At 37.5% G+C, this 19,154-nt stretch overlaps 1 protein-coding gene across 3 annotated transcripts in view; it reads left to right on the top strand.

Moving 5' to 3' along the window:
- PCCA (propionyl-CoA carboxylase subunit alpha) overlaps positions 1–19,154 on the top strand; it is a 264,528-nt gene that overhangs the window by 165,807 nt on the left and 79,567 nt on the right. For all 3 annotated transcript variants that reach the window (XM_087726871.1, XM_087726870.1, XM_087726872.1), the window contains one exon: positions 18,612–18,714. In XM_087726871.1, coding sequence (XP_087582997.1) covers positions 18,612–18,714 — 103 coding nt within the window. The remainder of the gene's footprint in view (positions 1–18,611; positions 18,715–19,154) is intronic.

Below are 19,154 nucleotides of genomic sequence, written 5' to 3'. Positions count from 1 at the left end.
GGAAGGGGATACAAATAGGACAAAAGACAGACAGAGTAAAAACAACAACAATCATAACATTTCAAGTGGGGCTGGAAATTCATCAGCCCCAGGCCTGCCGGAACAACCAGGTCTTTGTGGCTTTGCGGAAAGCCTGGAGGGTGGTGAGGGTCCGGATCTCCACGGGGAGATCGTTCCAGAGGGCCGGAGCAGCCACAGAGAAGGCCCTCCCCCGGGGATTTGCCAGGCGGCACTGGCTGGTGGATGGAATTCGGAGGAGGCCTAATCTGTGGGATCTGATCGGTCTTTAAAAGTAACGACCAGCACCTTGAAGCGTGTCCGGAGCCCAATAGGCAGCCAGTGCAGCTCGTGGAATATAGGTGTAACATCGAATGTCTAAGTTTTGGGAGAAGTACTAAGTTTTATATAAATTACCAAAATGGTACAGGATAAGTTGCTAATTTTAAATTTTATGAAGCATTCAGTCATATGTCATTTTCCTCTAAATAGAAATAGCTTCTCCATTGCTTTCATCCATATATTTAGGAATATGCATTCAATATATTTAAATTATAATTATGTGATATAAATCTCATGAAATTAATAGTTAATACTCAATATGTTGCCTGAATTTTCTGTCTCCTGGTTAGTACTATCACTTTAAGCCTATTTTTATAACTTAGGCATATGTATGCTAGTTATGGCTGGACATTTCATTTTTGGGTGCTTTAAATCATATTTGATCATTAAAATTGTTTTCATTGAGCTACTTTTTATACAGAGGGTAGCCTTTTTAAGTAGACATCTGCTCACACAATGGGAAGTTCCCTTCTGCTCTTCCTCTCTGCATCCTCTGTGCTTGCCGAATTTGCTCTAATTGAAATAAGATAGTAATTTCTTGGTTCTTTTTTAAGGAATAAAGACTCTAAAATGTAAAGTTATAGATGCAGCATTGTTTTTAAAAATGCAACAATTTGACATCTAAATTCTCAAAATCTCATGGATTTATTGTGCTGGTTCATATTCCATATCTATATCAATTGTTGTCTTAAATGCATCTATTGAATGTCCTGTTTGCAAATAAATTCTCATGAACCTTCACAGTTGGCCATAGGCATTTATGGGAATTAGAATAGCACAGGTAGTCCTCGATTTACAACAGTTCATTTAATGATCATTGAAAAAAGTGACTTATGACCATTTTTCACAGTTAACGACCATTACAACATCCCATGATTATGTGATCAAAGTTCAGATCAGTGGTGGGTTGCTCCCGATTCGGCCAGGTTCAGCTGAACTGGTAGTATCGATGGCGGGAGGCCCCACCCACCTGCCCACATGTGCAGAAGCATTGCGTGAGCGAATGCGGGAGCACACCTGAACCAGTAGTAAAAATATTTGCAACCCACCACTGGTTCAGATGCTTGGCAACTGGTTCATTTGCGACCTCCTCACAAGCAGAGTCAATGGGGAAGGCAATTCACTTAACAACTAGGTTACTAACTTATCAACTGAGGCAAGAAAGATCATAAAACTCACAAGAAATGTCTCACTTAACAACAGAAATTTTGGATTTCAATTGTGGGGTTGTGAAGACTACCTGTGCAATATTTGGAATCTTGCTTATTGCTAATCAAAGACACATCTCTGTGTTATACTTTTTGTGATGAAAAAGTAGTGTGAACTATTAGCATATGTAATAACTCAAGTTTCTCTAAGATCATCTGAAGTGCTCTCATGATATTAGCTTTTGGGAGTGGTATTATTATATTCAGTGGATGACATTCTGACAGCAAATGGTCACAGTGTGCTTATGTTTGTAAAACTTGCTACTGTGGTTGATTTCTGTATCCCTCATTATCATGGTGAGCCTCTTCTGAAGGTGTTTCTCACTGCTGTTTTTGAGCAGTGGTCTACAGAAGTGGAACTCCAAATGGGTCTGACCAAGACAAGATAGATTGCAGCACTAACCACCCATGATTTGGTGCATTCTCTTATTAGCATTTTAGTTTATGTCATCTTTAACTTGTGGCTTGCAAGGATTCCCAGATTACCTTTGCAGGTATGAGATGTGTTGTTTCTGACAGTGTACCTCCCCATCCCATCCCCAAATACCATATTTTTCGGACTATAAGACGCACCGGAGTATAAGATGCACCTAGATTTCTAAGAGGAAAACAAGAAAAAAATAGTTTTTGGCCTCCGCGCCCCCAGGAGCACTTTGCAGGCCTCCCAAACCCTTCACGGGTCCCGTTTGTGCCAAAAACGAGCCCATTTTTGATGAAAACAGGATGCAGAGGAGGGTTTTAGGAGGCCAAAAACAGGGCTGTATTCAGTCTATAAGATGCACAGATATTTCCAGCTACTTTTTTGGTGGGAGGAAGGGAAAAGTTCATCTTATAGTCCAAAAAATTCAGTAACTAGATATATTCCTACCACAAGTTTGCATTTTCCACTTTTTAGCTTGGAATTTTAAAACTTACTGTTCATTCAGTTATTTTTCCCCTAAGGGCAGTGTCACAGTTATTTCTTCAAACTTGTTATCAAAATGTCCGATATTATAGAAATCTAGTTGACAGACGATATGCAGATAATAGAGCTAGCCATTATGCAAAGGAGTTATGAACAATTAATGTATTTAAGTGCTTTATATACTTTGCTTAGGTTTTACTCGGTTTACTTAACATCCTGATTTATTATATAGCGGGTACCACTTTTTGATAAAGATCAAGTTTATATTATGCAGTGAAATAAAAGTCTTGCAATTGTCATGTTACGAATACTGTTTCAAGTGGAAAACCTTTGGCTTAAGTGAAAGTAGATTGTTTGAATACCCCCTCCCCCAATTTAAAGTGTTGTTCATCCCCTATATTTGGCTGGAATTCTAATTTATGTAGGAGATTAGGAGAATAAATGCTCCAGGTGGGACATTTCATGGGTCTATCAGTGTTATGTTTGTATTTCTAAACTCAAAACATCTACTGCACTTCCTATGTGTTGCTTGTATTGGCTACTAATATTTTCCTATTATCACTGTTAGTTTTGGCGTCCCCTAACATGGAAAAACCCACTGTATTACCAACAATGGCATATTGTACTTAAAATGTGACAAATTCTTTTTAAAATCCCCAACAAATTATTTGTTTAATCTGTTAAACAATTTACCTACTATTGAAGGTAGTAGGATACATTTCTTGCAAATTAGTGTCCTCCGGATGCCCTTGATTTTAATTATAGCAGCTGGAAATTATAGAAGGTGAAATCAATACAGTTAGAGGATATCAGATGATAACAGAAGCAGCCATTTGAAGACCTTGTCTAGGTAGACTGGTCCCATTTTTCTTTCCTTTTGTTGGGTTCTTGTTCTGTTTCATTTAAATCAGACTTTCCTTTTGTGCATAATGAACGTGACCCGTCAAAAGCGCGGACGACAAAAGCGCGATCGACAAAATCGCGCCTTTGACGTCATCACAGCGCGACGAAAAAGATCGAAAAATTCAAATAAAAATTAATAAAAATTAAATTAAAGCAAGCCGATTCACATAAAGGTAAGGGTTAGGGTTAGGGTTAGGGTTAGGGTAAGGGTAAGGGTTAGGGTTAGCTTTAGAGCGTTAGCGTTAGCGTTAGGGTTAGGATAAGGGTTAGCGTTACGTTTTTCGTTACTTTAACGGTTAGGTTTAGGGTTAGGTTTAGGGTTAGGTTAAGAGTTAGGGTTAGGGTTAGGTTTAGGGTTAGGTTTGGGGGGGTTAGGGGAAGGTTTTAGCTTTATTTTTACATTTTTTCGATCTTTTTCGTCGCGCTGTGATGACGTCACAGCGCGCTTTTGTCGAGCGCGATTTTGTCCTACGCGCTTTTGTGGTGGAACCCATAATGAAATGGAGGCAACAGATTGTTGAAAGATGTAAGGATTGTAAAATTTCAGGGCTTAATTGAGACACTTTAGAAATGAAAAGAAATATAAGTACATACTGTACTTGAAACAGCTACATGTACATTGTTATTTCAAAGAAATAAAGTGATTTGGAGTCCAAATCCTCTTGTGATTCTCTAAAACAATGTTTTGTACAAAATACTGTTCATTTAGATGTAATTATTCAATATAGTGGATGAATGATACAGAAGACCAGGGACATATATTGTCTTACAGCATCTTGATATGAGTGCCTTTGCAACATAGGCTTTAACAATATATTAATAGTTTTTGGATTAGTTTGTATATTCACTAGTGGCTGTTAAATCAAGATGAGACATGAAGCTCTGTCTCTTGATTTTTTGAAATCGCAATGATGTAAAAAAAAAAACCTGGTGAATTTGAACAGCATTACTAGGAGTGCTGAATTACTAGTTATCTGGGAATAATCTACTAAATGAGCCATTTTCTGGTAGCAATAACTATACATATAGAATTCTTACAACACACAGTTGTCTGCATGTAAAATCTGTGGCTACGCATACACACCATATCACATTATGCAAGCATATGCATTATGCACATATATATAATTTCAGACACACAGTATGAGTGGATACACTTCCCACAATTTTCTGGAGATACTTGGTTTAGTCAAGAATGCAAACCGTATGTAACAAACTCTCGGTCAGAACAGTTGATCCCATGTGATTTTAAGTGCGTTTGGAACTTTCCAAAGCAGTTGGCCACGAGAGAAAAATGAAACGAGTTGGAAGAAAAAGACATCCAAAGGACTCTAACTGCTTGTGGAACTAGTTTGGGGGTATCCTGTTAGGAAAGTGTATGTTTGTTCATACACATATTTGTGAGCCGGGATTTTTGATTTGAAGATGAATCTTCCCTTTGATTCTCCTGCTGCAAAAGATGGGTAAGACCAAGTGGCATAATTATTGTTAGTATACTCCTCTGTTCCCTGTGATGATTCCAAAAGCTCTTGCACAGTTCACTGGTATTATTGTAGTTCTTTGGCTGCAGGATACTTGGCAGCTGTTGCACCCCACTGGCAAATCCTATTCATACTTCTTTTCTATTCACCATTGCTGTTGGAGAATTGATTTCTCCCTCCTCTGCTCTAACCTTTCCCAATTCATTTTGGATTGTTCAGTGTGAAACATTTTAATTTCATATCATAAAGCCATTCAGCTTTCACCCGTTTCCTTTTTGTTTTTTTAACTTGTCACTAGGGTAACAGCAGAGCATGCTTCCTCTAGGCAATCAGCTTTATATTTTGCATGCTTAATGTTGCATTAAGTGCTTGCATTTTTGTTTAACCTTCTTAAATAATCTAAGATCAATCTCATGAAGAACTAATGTGATGTCTCTTCTAAAACTCTCTTAAAATGTCAGAGATGATTGGTAAAAACCTGAAAGAGTGAAATAGAATATAAAAATCTTCTCTACATAAGTAATGATCTCCTCCAACAGATAGACACAAATGTAATGTTACCCAACATAATTATTCATATAGCCTGTAATGCACATTACCTTTCTAGCATTTATAATTGGAAATAAAAATGTTTACACATCACCACGTTAAGGATGAATGTTAAAAAGACTTTTTTTTAATATTTATTATATTTATGAAAAGTACGTTTTTGTGATCCTGGTATGAAATGATTGACTTCTTTCTCTTCTTCACATTTGCTCTCATCCTATTTTTCATTTCTTACATGAATTTATGAAACTCTCTTTGGATACTTCTAAGAGTAACATTAAATCAATTTTTATGCCTCATAGACAAAAGTTGCAATCTCCATTGTTTTCTCTGTCTCTAACTTCAAATATAAACAAGTAGATCTTTTATTATGCTTAGATAGAAGTGCATTAAATGAAAACACTAAAGTGATTTTTAGGATGTTAGACAATGCAATTGATACTGTTATTTTCTAAAGTTTTTATGCTATATATTTTAGAAAGTGTCTTAAAAATAATATAGCTGATATTGTTATATTTGTTTGCTGTAGTTACTCACACCCTAATGTTATTTTTTTTCCCTTTGGTCTTTTCCGTTAGCTTACAAAAACAATTTCTTGGGCTAATTTTATAAGCCTTTATTCTAGTTCCTTGTTTAAATTAGAGGGAAAGCTACTTTGTTATCATGTCTGCCAAAAAGTGGTTTGGCAAGGTTTGTGACAGAATTTAGCCCAAAAAACCTAACATATGTAGCAGTTAATTTACTGGTAGCTTGACCCTCATGACAGAGCTGTTCTTACCAAAAAAGAATTGATTTGCAATATGATATTTAAGATAGAAGTAGGCTTTTAAATGAAGCTTATGTCCATCACAGTCAACCATATTAATCAAAGAAATAATATGATTGAACTCAAACAATCCCAATCTGTTATCAGATGACTAGGAGCCTCCATAAATCCAAATTATTATTATTTAATTATTACAACAGGAAGCTGTAAATCACACCACTCGGTGTTTGTGTATGTGGGGGTGCTCTGCATAAATGGACAAACACAGGTCTACATCTTTATTAAATGTGAGCTCTTCGATCTGTTTTCATTTCATTAGTGATTGTTTGCATTTTTCTCTCTCCCTCTTTTATACTGTACCCAGGCATGCTCATATGATACACATGTGGTTTGCACTCATGCTGCTTTTCAGCTTGGTTAGAATTTTGTTAGTAACAAGCACTTACGTATATTGGGGAAAAAATACATTACATATATTGTGCCAAGAAGCACAGGGCAAGTGGAGAGATGGAGAACAGTGTGACAAAATGATGAGTTGCTAACAAATATTTGCACTGGTTGTAACCAGCTCTTCCTTGCTGTTGTTCAGTCATCTTGTATCTCCAAAGCCATTTCAACCACCCACCCACCCCCAGCCCTTTTTAATGAATGTGTAGCTACTGATATTTAGAAAATTGTTTAAAGAAACAGTGCAGATTACAGCAAATGACCCAGTTCCTCTTCATTAAGATTGTTGGTACAGATAGAAAGTTTATTTAAAATGTCCTTAACATTAGTATCGCAATATTTTGACACTTTCTTTTTATCTTTGTTGATTACCTTTTTTTCAAATTACACCCCCCCCCCCAGTCAGCTATGCCTTCCTTTTTATACTTCTTGACCAATCATGAAAGGTGAATAGGTCTCCAAGTTACAAAAAAGGTAGGGATTTTAAAAGCAGTTAAAATCAGCTTTTGAAAGGCAGTTATTTGTATCAGTTTGAATGAATCAAATCATATCAGTCTCATGTTGAAAAATCATTTTAAAATGCTTAACTCCTCTCCATCTGAAAAATATACAGTACACTTACAGATACCAAATTCCAGTGATTCCAGCAATTACTCATTTATGAATCTTTGCTTTCTCTGAAAAAAGGAGGAATTTTACGCTTTCTTTTTATTTTGTATTAATGTTATCTCACATCCTTCATCAGTATTTGCTTTATAGAAGTTTAATTTAATTACCCTTTGTCTTTAGCAGCAGTACATCATCTCTAAGAGGAATGCACATAATTTGTATAATAAATACTGCCATAAAATATATTACAGAAAACTCTGGGGCATAGATAAGTACAGTGACACATCATTATAAACAAATTCAGAATGTTCCCTAACAAACCTAATTCTTTCTTATTTTGAATTGATAGACTAAATTATTCCATTGTTGCTAATGTTTTCATGAAACATCTCCAAATGAGATAAACTTGTTTTCCGACAAGAAGACAAAATCCAGTTCTTAAGATAGGCAGTTGTAATTCTGGCCCCAAGGACATCTTGAAGTAGATTATTTTGGATGGGTTGCTGTCTAGACAAGAAATAAAGTCAATCCCACAATTCAAGACCAGGTGAAGAACTGATTGAGTGGCAGACTGCTGGAAAAGACTCTGAAAAAGACTTTGAAGCTCGATAAGCAGGTGATTTTAAAGTGTTTGAAAGAATTTAATTGCAACTTCCATTTAGCGAATTGAATCATTTGTTGAGTCTCCATATGAACTATACCTATTAGCTAGACAGGCAATCCTTAGAATGCAGACATTCAACCACAATATGTACTTGATAGCAGACCATTGTTATCATTACAGAAACCATCACATTGAACGTAGCAGTTATAAGCTGATAAAAAAGCTAAAATTTAAAACTCTCTCCAGCCAGTATCACCTCCTTACCCACCCCCATTAATTTTTAGCTCACCTTGCATTTGTTTTGGGAATGATTTATTTTGAAAAATGGCTGATTCTTTTTGAGGGAGAGAGGAAAGCTGTACCTGCTTTAAACTTTAAACGTTCTCTGAAACGGTGGCATGGTTCATTAAGGCTAACAGAGAGTAGAGAAAATACTTTGGCCACCTAATGACAAGGAAGGACTCACTGGAGAAGAGGCTAATGCTGGGAACGATTGAGGGCAAAAGAAGGAGGAGATGACAGAGAATGAGAAGGTGGATGGAGTTACCGAAGCAGTAAGTGTGAGCTTAAATGGACTCCAAAGGGTGGTAGAGGACAGGAAGGCTTGGAGGAACGTTGTTTATGGGGTCAGAAATAACTTCGCAACTAATAAAAACAACAAAAGTAAGGAAGCCTTAGCAACTGAGTTATGGGATCTGAAATGATGACCCAAAGGGGCCTGGGTTATCTAGTTCCATCAATTATTCTGAACTGAATGATTATCAAAGAGTAATATCTACAAATGTAGTGAGTGTAGCTTGTTTCTAAAAGTAATGGAATGTATGAACAACCCCAAGGAAAGAGGGGAAGAGATGCTGCCCAGGAAACAATTTGACAAGAGTGGCTTAATGTCAGAGAAAGAAACTCAAGTACAATCCACCTTACCGGATCAAGCAGTTAAAAATGGAGGTGGGAAATTTGTGCCTTCAAACTTACCAGATTCTGTTAAAGCTATTTACAATAAAGTAAAATTGGTTCATCTTGTCATTTTTCCTGTCAGATTTTTTTTGGAGTTGGAGTTGAGTTTATTTATAGGCCGCCCTTTTCCCTGAGGGGACTCAGGGCGGCTAACAACTTGTATGGGAGGGGAAGACATACAATAACATAAAAACACAATGTATAATTAAAACCAAGCAACATTCATACAACATTCGGGTGGGGGCGGACTATGGTCTTTACCCCCAGGCCTGGCGGGATAGCCAGATCTTGAGGGCTGTGCGGAAGGTCTGAAGGGTGGTGAGGGTACGAATCTCCACGGGGAGATCGTTCCAGAGGGTCGGAGCTGCTACTGAAAAGGCTCTCCTCTGCGTAGTTGCCAGCCGGCACTGGCTGGCAGATGGCACTCGGAGGAGGCCTAATCTGTGAGATCTTATGAGTCGAGAGGAGGTGATTGGCAGGAGGCGGTCTCCCAAGTACACAGATCCACTACCATGAAGGGCTTTGTAGGTAGTAAGAAGCACCTTGAAGCGCACACGGAGATCAACAGGTAGCCAGTGCAGCTCGCGGAGGATAGGTGTTATGTGGGTGAACCGAGGTGCACCCACAATCACTCGCGCGGCCGCATTCTGGACTAGCTGAAGCCGCCGGATGCTCTTCAAGGGCAGCCCCATGTAGAGCACATTGCAGTATTCCAGCCTAGAGGTCACGAGGGCGCGAGTGACTGTTGTGAGAGCCTCCCGATTCAGGTAGGGTCGCAACTGGCGCACCAGGCGAACCTGGGCAAATGCCCCCCTGGTCACAGCCGACAGGTGGTAATCAAAGGTCAGCTGTGGATCCAGGAGGACTCCCAAGTTGCGAACCCTGTCTGAGGGGTGTAAAATTTGGCCCCCCAGCCTGAGCGATGGAACACCAACCAAATTTTTGGGAGGGAAACACAACAGCCACTCGGTCTTTTCTGAGTCTTTACTGAGATGGCTGACAAATATTTTAGAATTATTTTCCGCATTGTCCAAATGCTATATTTTCTTTTGCCCTTTGTTCTCATTCACCTATTGAGAAACCATCTAATATTGAAAATCTTATAGCAAGCAATGTATGTATGTATGTATGTATATGCATGTAAGTATGTCTTGACAACTTTGAACACTGGGCCTTATCTAACCAAATGAAATTCAGGGTATATCAAAGTAAGGTTTTACACTTAGGGGGGAAAAGCCAACTATATAGATACAGAGTAGGTGAAACTTGGCTTAATGCCAGTAACTGTGATAGAGATCTTGGACTCGTTGTGGACAATTATTTAAATGTGAGGCAGCCACCAAAAAAGCCAATGCAGTCCTTTGCTGCATTAATAGAGGGATAGAATTCAAATCACATGAAGTTCTAGTAACACTTTACAAAACCTTAGTAAGTCTATCCTGAGAACACTACATCAAGTTCTGGTCACCACAATATAAAAAAAAAAACATTGCGATTTTAGAAAGAGTGCAGAGAACAAAAATAAGAATGATTAGGGGACTGGAAACCCCAAATCATTTAAAAATTTAGATTTGCCTGCAGTGTAGAGAGCTCTTATTTCAAAATGAATCCTCAGTTCCCTTCTCTGTAATTAGAAGGGTGCTTGAGCAGGGGATTGGACTAGAAGATATCCAAGACCCTTTCCAACTCTATTTTTCTATATTCTGTGTTCTATTCATCAAAATTAAGCATTCCATGCCATAATTAGAGCTCCCAAATATACAACGATGGTCACCACAGTTCTGCATTTGTTTTCTGTGCCCCGAATACTTCATATAATATTCATGTGAGGTGCTATAATTGTTTTCAATTCAGATATCAAAGCCAAATAATTGTTATTGAATAGTTTCAAACTATTGCTTGACATCCTAATTTGGTAGTCTTTTTACAGATGATATGTGAGTTTATGCAGCATTGGCATTAAAAATTAAATCAATTTTGATACAACTTCAGAGATCTGTGACATTGAGTCTTTATTGATTAGCCCTCGGGCCATATCAAAGTGCAGAGTTTCAGAAACAAATCATTATTAAAATTTGATAAAAGCAATTTAAAATAGAATTTGATAAAATACAATTTAAAATGGAATTGGAATAAAATACAGTCTAAAATGAAATTGGAATATAATACAATAATTTAAGATATAGATAAAATATGATAAAATTATAAAATTATATTAATGTCAATGTCAACTTCAGAGATCTGTGAATGTTGTAAAGAAAATTGCCATGTCATCCAAAATCATACGTTCATAGAGTTGCATATTTTAAAGAATGTATATATGTGTGTATATGTGTGTGTGTGTGTGTGTATGTGTGTATATGTGTGTGTGTGTGTATGTGTGTTGTATTTGTGCTGATAAATATATAAAGGGAGACTAGTATAGATCTATTTCAAGCTATTTAGCTCTCATCAGCTAGCTCTCATCAGCTCTCATATATATATAAAGTTAAACTCAACAGCACAGTTTGGTTCTTCCTTTCCTGCACTCTGTAATGTTCTTTTTGTCTTTGAGCTTGAGAGAATAAAAAAAATGAGAGTCAGTTTTGTACAGAAGGCAAAAGGCTAGAAAAATAGAAACAAAAAGTTCTGCTTTTAAGCTTTCTAAAATGTTTTAAACTGTTTTGTGTGAAAACACTGATAACATTTAAATAGGAGAGCATTTTTTCCTTTGTTTGGCAATCAGCTTCTGTTTAAAATTCTTTTCATCTTTATATCCAAAATTCTGTATTCTGCATAGCTAAAGACACTGTAAAAGATGTCTCTGGATTTGAACTTTTAAACAAATAATGCTGAAATTGTTTTGTCTTTTCTGCCATAAAATGGGTGGTATGCGAACTGTTAAAAATCTATTTGCCTTTATTCCCCTTGCCCTTCCCTTTAAAAGAAAACCACAATTTTTACGCTAGATCTAAAGTTTCATTAAAATTACTTATGCCCTGTCCCAGGCATTTTAAGTGGGCCATCTGTCTAAACATCTCTCTATTTTTTTTTCTGATCATTTCCTCAACTTATTCATGAGCCATGGGAGGGCTCCTTTGTAGTCTCCATGTAGCTGGTTCAGTCTACCCCCACAGAATACATTGATGTGCTTGCATAACATTTCTTTTCACAGTCCTGGAAATTCTCTGAACTTGATTCAGATGAATGGCCCACTTTCTGAAGTTTTTTTCCTCCCGCCCAAACCCTCCCCTCCTTCCAGTGGTAAAGATTTGTATTTAAAAATTGTCCTCAGAGGCTAAGAAATATAACATATTTATTCTTGATCATTTACAGGCCTCCAACTGTGAAAGTTATGATGAAGGATTTCTTAATTATGATTTGACCGTTGATATTGTTTAAAGTCAATGTATCATTTTTATTTAGTGGCTGAAATAGGTAATTGGGCAGCAGGAAAAAAAATAGCTTCTTAGTTTAGGTGAGTGTCACGCAAAATTGTTTTTCAATGCTGGGGTTGATTTGATCTCTGTGAATGTAGAAAAGACATAATTAATGTAGTTTTATTTTCTTTGTCAACTAATACTTCAAAATTTAATGAGACATATTCTCATAACTCTTAACATCTTTTAAGTATCATCTAGAGCGGTTGCAAATGTAGATGGGACTATCCATTTTTTTTTCTGCAAACCAAATAATTAACTTCATGCATGGAGGTAAATTGGTGACTATCAATGCTTAAATAGAATAAGGTAAAGGTCCCCTCGCACATATGTTCTAGTTGTTCCCGAATCTAGGGGGCGGTGCTAATCTCTGTCTCAAAGCCAAAGAGCCAGCACTGTCTGAAGATGTCTCCGTGATTTTTAGAATTGTTTGTTCACCTTGATCTCTACCTGCCATTTAGTTCTGACCTGTGGTTCCACATAAGCTGTAACACAGAGAGTGTCCATACCTTGGTAAACTGTTTTGGCAAATGGGTCAAACCAGGTGAGAGTTGCTGATGGATCTCCAACCCTTTGTGAGGTAGGGGATTTGTCTATCCTAGCAATAAGAAATCTGGCCCTGATGAAATTGAGCAGAGGAATAATCCAGTGGTCAACAATGCAAGCCCAGCATGTGTTATGGAATGATAAGAGCACAAGAAGACATTTAGACATCCTGGTCATGCACTGCAGCAGGTGAGGACCCCAGCTGTAATCGGTATCCATGCCACTGCATTAAAGTGACTTCTGCCAGGAAAGTGGGATTGCTCCTGTGCCATGGCTTTCCACTTAAAAGTCTCTCACACACAAGTTTTTATTGTGCAATTCAGTTAATTTCAAACATAATTCATTAAGTCTTGTGGCCTTGGGGAGTGTGAAGGAATGGAATGGAATTCTTTATTGTCTAAGTGGGATTTGGTTCACAGAGGAGATATGCGATTCCAAGATGGCCTCCTGGAATAGATGTGTCTCTATAAAAATAAGGGAAGCACATCAGACTGCAGATATTACAGGAATATTTCACTGCTGTCAATTGCAGACAATGCTTCCCCCCCCATTCTCCTGGACATACTTGCCAGAAAAGAACCCCTCAGAGTGTGGCTTTCGGCCAGAATGGGCTACAGCAGCCATGAGGCGAGTCCAGGAGAAATGTAACAAGCAGAACAAACCTCTTTACTCTGTCTTCATTGACATGACAAAGACATTTGTCACTGTATTCAGGATTGTCCTGTTATGGATAACGGAAGAAATTTGTGAAGTTGATTCAGTTGCCCTATGATGAAATGAAGGATAGGTTCTTCACAGTTGTGATAAATCACCTACATTTTCCGCTTCTACTGAGGTGAAGCAGAGTTGTGTGCCAGCTTCACACCTCTTCACTTGTACTTTGTCATGTCCTGACTGAAAGAGGGAGTGTAAAATCAAGTACCAATTGGACAGCTCTCTCTTTAACCTTCACCACTTAAACATATGAAGTGCCTCCATGCGGACATTCAAGAAACCCTTTTTGCTGATAACTGTATGCTCCTGGCACACAATGACAGTGATGTACAGTTGATGCTAAACAAATTCTCAGATGCCAAGCCTATTGAAACAGAACGTTCATTGCTTGCATTTTCTCTCGCACTCATTCATCGATTACTCAGCAGACTCTTGCAACTAAAGTGGACCCAACTTCCAGTACAAGAACATGGCATTTTTCAATCTGGACAAAAGGGACTCCAGCTGGGATCGTTTTTTGTTTTTTTTAATTCAGGTATTTCATAATTTGTTGGTTGTTTAAGTAAACTGCCTGTAGTTTATTTCTCCTGCCAGTAGCTTTATTCTTTTGGAATTGTTTCTTGTTCCCATTTTATCTTGATATGCATGTATCTCATAAAATGAAGATGTGTCTTTCTTACTATTGAGCTGTCCTTTATTGATGATAGCTCTAATTCTTTTGCAGAAGAAAAACTCTTTTATTTTTATCAAACGGGAAGCTCAGAAGTAGGGGAAGATAGCCCAATTATACTCCTTCTCCCTTTCCATCCTATTGCCATAAGAGTAGAAACCAAGAACTCAAGGTAATTTGCACCTCTGAGAGAAAATCCCAGCTAAAACCAGAACAACTGTCTAATCTTCAAAAAGATCTACTTTTCCTAATATTCAAAAGATGAAAAAGTGGGGAGGACTCCCAAACAGCAATAATAATCATGACCCTCAGGTAATTGTTAAACAATGAACCTCTGAAACTAAGTAATACCCAACATATAAATTTTATAAAACATGTTCCAAAGTTTTAGGTTTCACTAAAAACGTATGATAATCACTTTGTCCTATCATCAAGACAGCTTCAGGAAGAGAAACATTGGCTAATTTCAGAGAAATTAAGCCAGTGGCATCCACTGTGAATATCTGATCTTCTTGATCTACTGTCTGAGCTACATTATGGCTAAAAAGAACAGGTAATGAAGAGCTGTTCTAGATCTGAAGCCAGCAAATTAGTCAAGAAAAAAGTTTTACATGCAACATGGAGTAGCTTGAAGCTATTATAGAAGCCTTCTGCAACATGTCCATAGAAAAGCTATACGTACTAGTGAACTGGCTGTGAATATGTGGCCTTTTCTCTCAGCTTGTCCATGGTTCCAGATGGTGGATAACAGCATTACTACTCACACTCTCATGAAGCAGAAGCTGAACCCTGTGATTACTGGTTCAGTCAAACACAAGAGGGAAACTCACTGTTCCATAGCAGGATGGTTCAACTGTATGGATTTAAATCTTGGGAATAGAGCCTGAGCATGGATGTGTTGTGCCAGAATATAATATGGTATGGAAATTTCTCGATGCATCTATTTGCAACCGTTTCTAGCCTTACAATCAAGCATTGTGATTCCAAGTAGAAAGTAGAGTAGAAATTGCAAACTCTCTCTTCAGAAGGCCTTTTCTCTCTAAGATCAAGGGGCTGATCTTCAGACTGACAGCTTTAGAAAGGACAGTCCAGTTTTTATATGTCATATTAATATAGAGCAGTGATGGCAAACCTTTTAGGCACTGAGCGTCCAAACTGCGCATGCACATGCCCAACCTGAAAGGTGCACATGCATGGCATGCATGGATGTGTACAGGCATGCATGGATGTGCGCAGGCATGGATGTCTGCATGTGCGGGCATGCGCAGCAGAGACCCCGACCAGATGGCCGGTGGGAGGCGGGGCATTCCAACACCAGTAGTGTGGCAAGAAGTAAGATCTTTTTCTGTTGTGAGGCTCTGTTTTGTCGTTTGCAGGGAAATAGAAGCTCATGAAAGAAACGTCACAGAGATCTGATCTGGGGCGACGGCGTATGTGCCAGCAGAGAGGGTTCTGCATGCCACCTCTGGCACACATGCCATAGGTTTGCCATCACGGATATAGTCATTTTATCCCCATGCTTTGTGATGATATCTTACTAATAATAGACACGTTGAGTAGAACCTACTAAATTAATACTCAAGTAGTTAAATAGTTTACAGACAATAGGGTGATGGCAAGTCAATAAAAAAATTGTATATCTTTGCAGATGCAAAGCCTGAAAAAAACCAAGGCTGCCTATTAGTATTTTAATGCCAATAATAAGGAAGATACTACAGGTAGTCCTCGACCTATGACCACAATTCAGCCCAGAATTTCTGTTGTTAAGGGAGACATTTGTGAAATGAATTTTGCCCCATCTTACGACCTTTCTTGCCACAGTTGTTAAGTGAATCACTGCAGTTGATAAGATAGTAACCCAGTTGTTAAGTGAATCTGGCTTCCCCATTGACTTTGTTTGTCAGATGGTGACAAAAGGGGAACACATAATGTTGGGACACAGCAACGGTCATAAATACAAATCATTTGCCAAGCATCTGAATTTTGATCACACGACCATGGGGATGCTGGAAAGGTCATAACTATGAAAAACACTCATAAGTCACTTTTTTCAATGCCATTGTAACTGGGAACGGTCACTAAATTGTTGTCAATTGAGGACTATCTCTATTGCTGAATGGTAACAAAACGAAGTTACACAAACATATTTCTGAAATACCATTTAAATAAAAAGAACATTCTTTGCTTTCATTTATTCCAATGTAGCAGTAACAATTACCTTAATACTTGCGATAAAATCAAGCAGATCTAAGAGGAGTATTTTTGCTTGCAGAAAATGTTTTTGATTTCTCCTAGTAACATACTATCATTGCCATTGCTCCTTTTTTTTTAAAAAAAAATCCTCTGTAACTTTATTTTATTGAGAGAACCTTGTCCCTAAGTTTCCTCAAGCAATACATAGAACTATCTAGCTCAGGATTCTCCAGTTTGAACTGACAGTTAAAACAGTTTGACCTGTTCTGAACTTCGAACCCCCACCCTTCCACAGCGATTGCATGTTGGACACTTGGTAACTGGCCTGCATTTATGGTAATTTGCAGCATCCTGCAATCATGTGACTGTGTTTTATGACAGTTTTGCCCAAAAAATGGAGTTTGCTTCCAGTTTTCAGCAAAACTGGTCCATAGTAAACCATTGGCTTGAGGCGCCAAGTTTGCTTAAATGGTTACCACGAATCGACTTGCACATGGGTAACCCACTTTATAGCTGTCATGATTTGTGACCATAATAACAAGCTTCGTTATAGTAAGTTGAGGACTACCTACTGGTCCTACTATAGGTAGTCCTTGTGTTATGACTACAATTGAGCCCAAAATTTATGTTGCTAAGTGAAACATTAAGTGAGTTTGTCCTGCTTTATGACTTTTCTTGCTGCAGTCGTTAAGTGAATCATTGCATTTGTTAAGTTAGTAACATGGTTGTTAAGTGAATCTGGATTCCCCATTGACTTTGCTTGTCAAGATCGCAAAGGCTGATCACATGACCCCGGGACACTTCAACTGTCATAAATACGAACCACTTGCTAAGCAGCTGAATTTTGATCATGTAACCATGGAGATGCTGCAACGGATGTATGAAAAACTTTTTCAGTGCTGTTGTAACTTTGAAATGTCACTAAACAAATGGTTGTAAGTCAAGGACTACCTGTATGCTTTTTAAACTAAAGATATAAGGAATTGTACCTCAGATATGTCATAAATCTACTGTATTGAACAATTAACCTTATAGAATAAATCCAGGATTTATCTAGGATACCGAATCTTTTAAATCTATGAATTTGCTGTTATAGTTTAAGATTGATTGCTTTATATACAGATTATAGTTTTAATTTACATACTGTAGTGTACATCGAGAATTCAGTTCCATTATTAATAATTGTTTGTCGTCTACGTTTCTGGTTGTTAAGAAGTTTCTTGATGATATAACATATCTTCCTAAATGGGCTTAAGTTCACTAGGCTTCCTTTTCTATAGATGTAATTAAGAAAAATAGCGTGGTATAGGATTATTTGTAGTATTTGTAGAGAACTGAAAAGAGATAGGCTTCTGGTGTAATGAAATCACTAAACATATGTTGAGTTATAACAAGAGCATACAATCACAGGAGAGGAACTCAAGGAGAAAAGTGGGCCAATTATGATAATGAACAGGTAGCCACATGAAAAGGATGGAAGAGAGCATAGGGTAACAATGTGAAATTATGATTAGCATGGTAAGCAGCTGGCATAGCCTAAACATTGTCAGATGTCTAGAACATCACAGCTGAATGCAGTTTAAGGACAGTGTGAAAGGACAAACTCCTTGATATGATTGTAAAGGCAGTTATTGAAAGAAATAAAGTTTGCTCTGGGAGATTAGTAATTCCCTGAAATTGTCATTTTAGAAATCTTGTACATTACTGATTGGAATACTGGTCTAAACTCATTTATATGCTTCTTGTTCTTTGAAGTGTTTCTTTCCAGAAATATATTCAAATATTGCTTCTTTCTCTTAAAACTTGTAATTTGATCTGTTTTCAAAGACTCGATGAATTTACAGTAAGGAAATATTATGTATTTTTCTTTGTTTTAACACTAGGATCCTATATTGCAGCTTTGTTGCCATTCTTATTAATAAGAAAATAGTTCAACTTGTTTATGTTTTAAGATAAAGTAGGAGCACAATATTTCTGACATTGCTTATTTACAAAGCAGCCCTAACTCTCAGAGGAGAATTAGAATGTAGATACATCTGCCTCCAAGCTACCATTATGTCATGTCAGACTAAAGTGTTTAGGGTCTTGTTTCAAGACTGAGCTTAAGCCTCCCTCACAAACCCGTAAAACCAAAGACCGTAACATAATTGACACCCTTGTTCCCACCGCAAACTAGCATAAGTTGAGTGGAGTTTGAAGAAGCAGATTCATCACTTTTTTCTTTACAACTAAAAGCTTCTCTTAACCAGCTTAATTAACTTAACTGAAGGTATTTATAATATGTTCCCTTGTTTTGTTTTAGGATTTCCCTTGCTCAACCTGATACAAAAAAATGGGAATTGTATGTCCAGCTTGGAGACACAACTCATTCCGTTGTAGCTTCTCATCAAGGATCCACTTACTTTGTAAGTATTCTCACTATTGTAATAAATAACATTTTGTAATTGTGTGGTATATTTGATTAAGGTGACAAGACTTAGACTGAATAAAACATCTGAATAATTTCCAGAGAGGGATATTTCTGTTTATCTGCTTCTAGGAAATCAACTTCTTGTACCTTAAAGTCTCTCAAATGTATTTTAATTTAATATTTTGGGGGCTTGATTGATTTTATCCAAAGCACCTTATGTAATATAATCATCAAAAACGTATGTCAGAATAAATGTACAGGTTAGTCATGAACAACCAGACCCAAATGTACGGGTGGTCCTTGACTTATAACCGTTCATTTAGTGACCATTCAAAGTTACAATGGCATTGAAAAAAGCCACTTATCATTTTTCACACTTACAACTGTTCCAGCATCTCCAGGATCATATGATCAAAATTCAGATGCTTGACAACT

Source organism: Thamnophis sirtalis, unplaced genomic scaffold, assembly GCF_051295495.1.
Source record: "Thamnophis sirtalis isolate CommonGarterSnake01/CBP01778 unplaced genomic scaffold, rThaSir2_p1.2 scaffold_12, whole genome shotgun sequence".
Lineage (NCBI taxonomy): Eukaryota > Metazoa > Chordata > Lepidosauria > Squamata > Natricidae > Thamnophis > Thamnophis sirtalis.
Note: the sequence above shows the minus strand (reverse complement) of the source record. Positions and strands in the feature narration are given on the sequence as shown.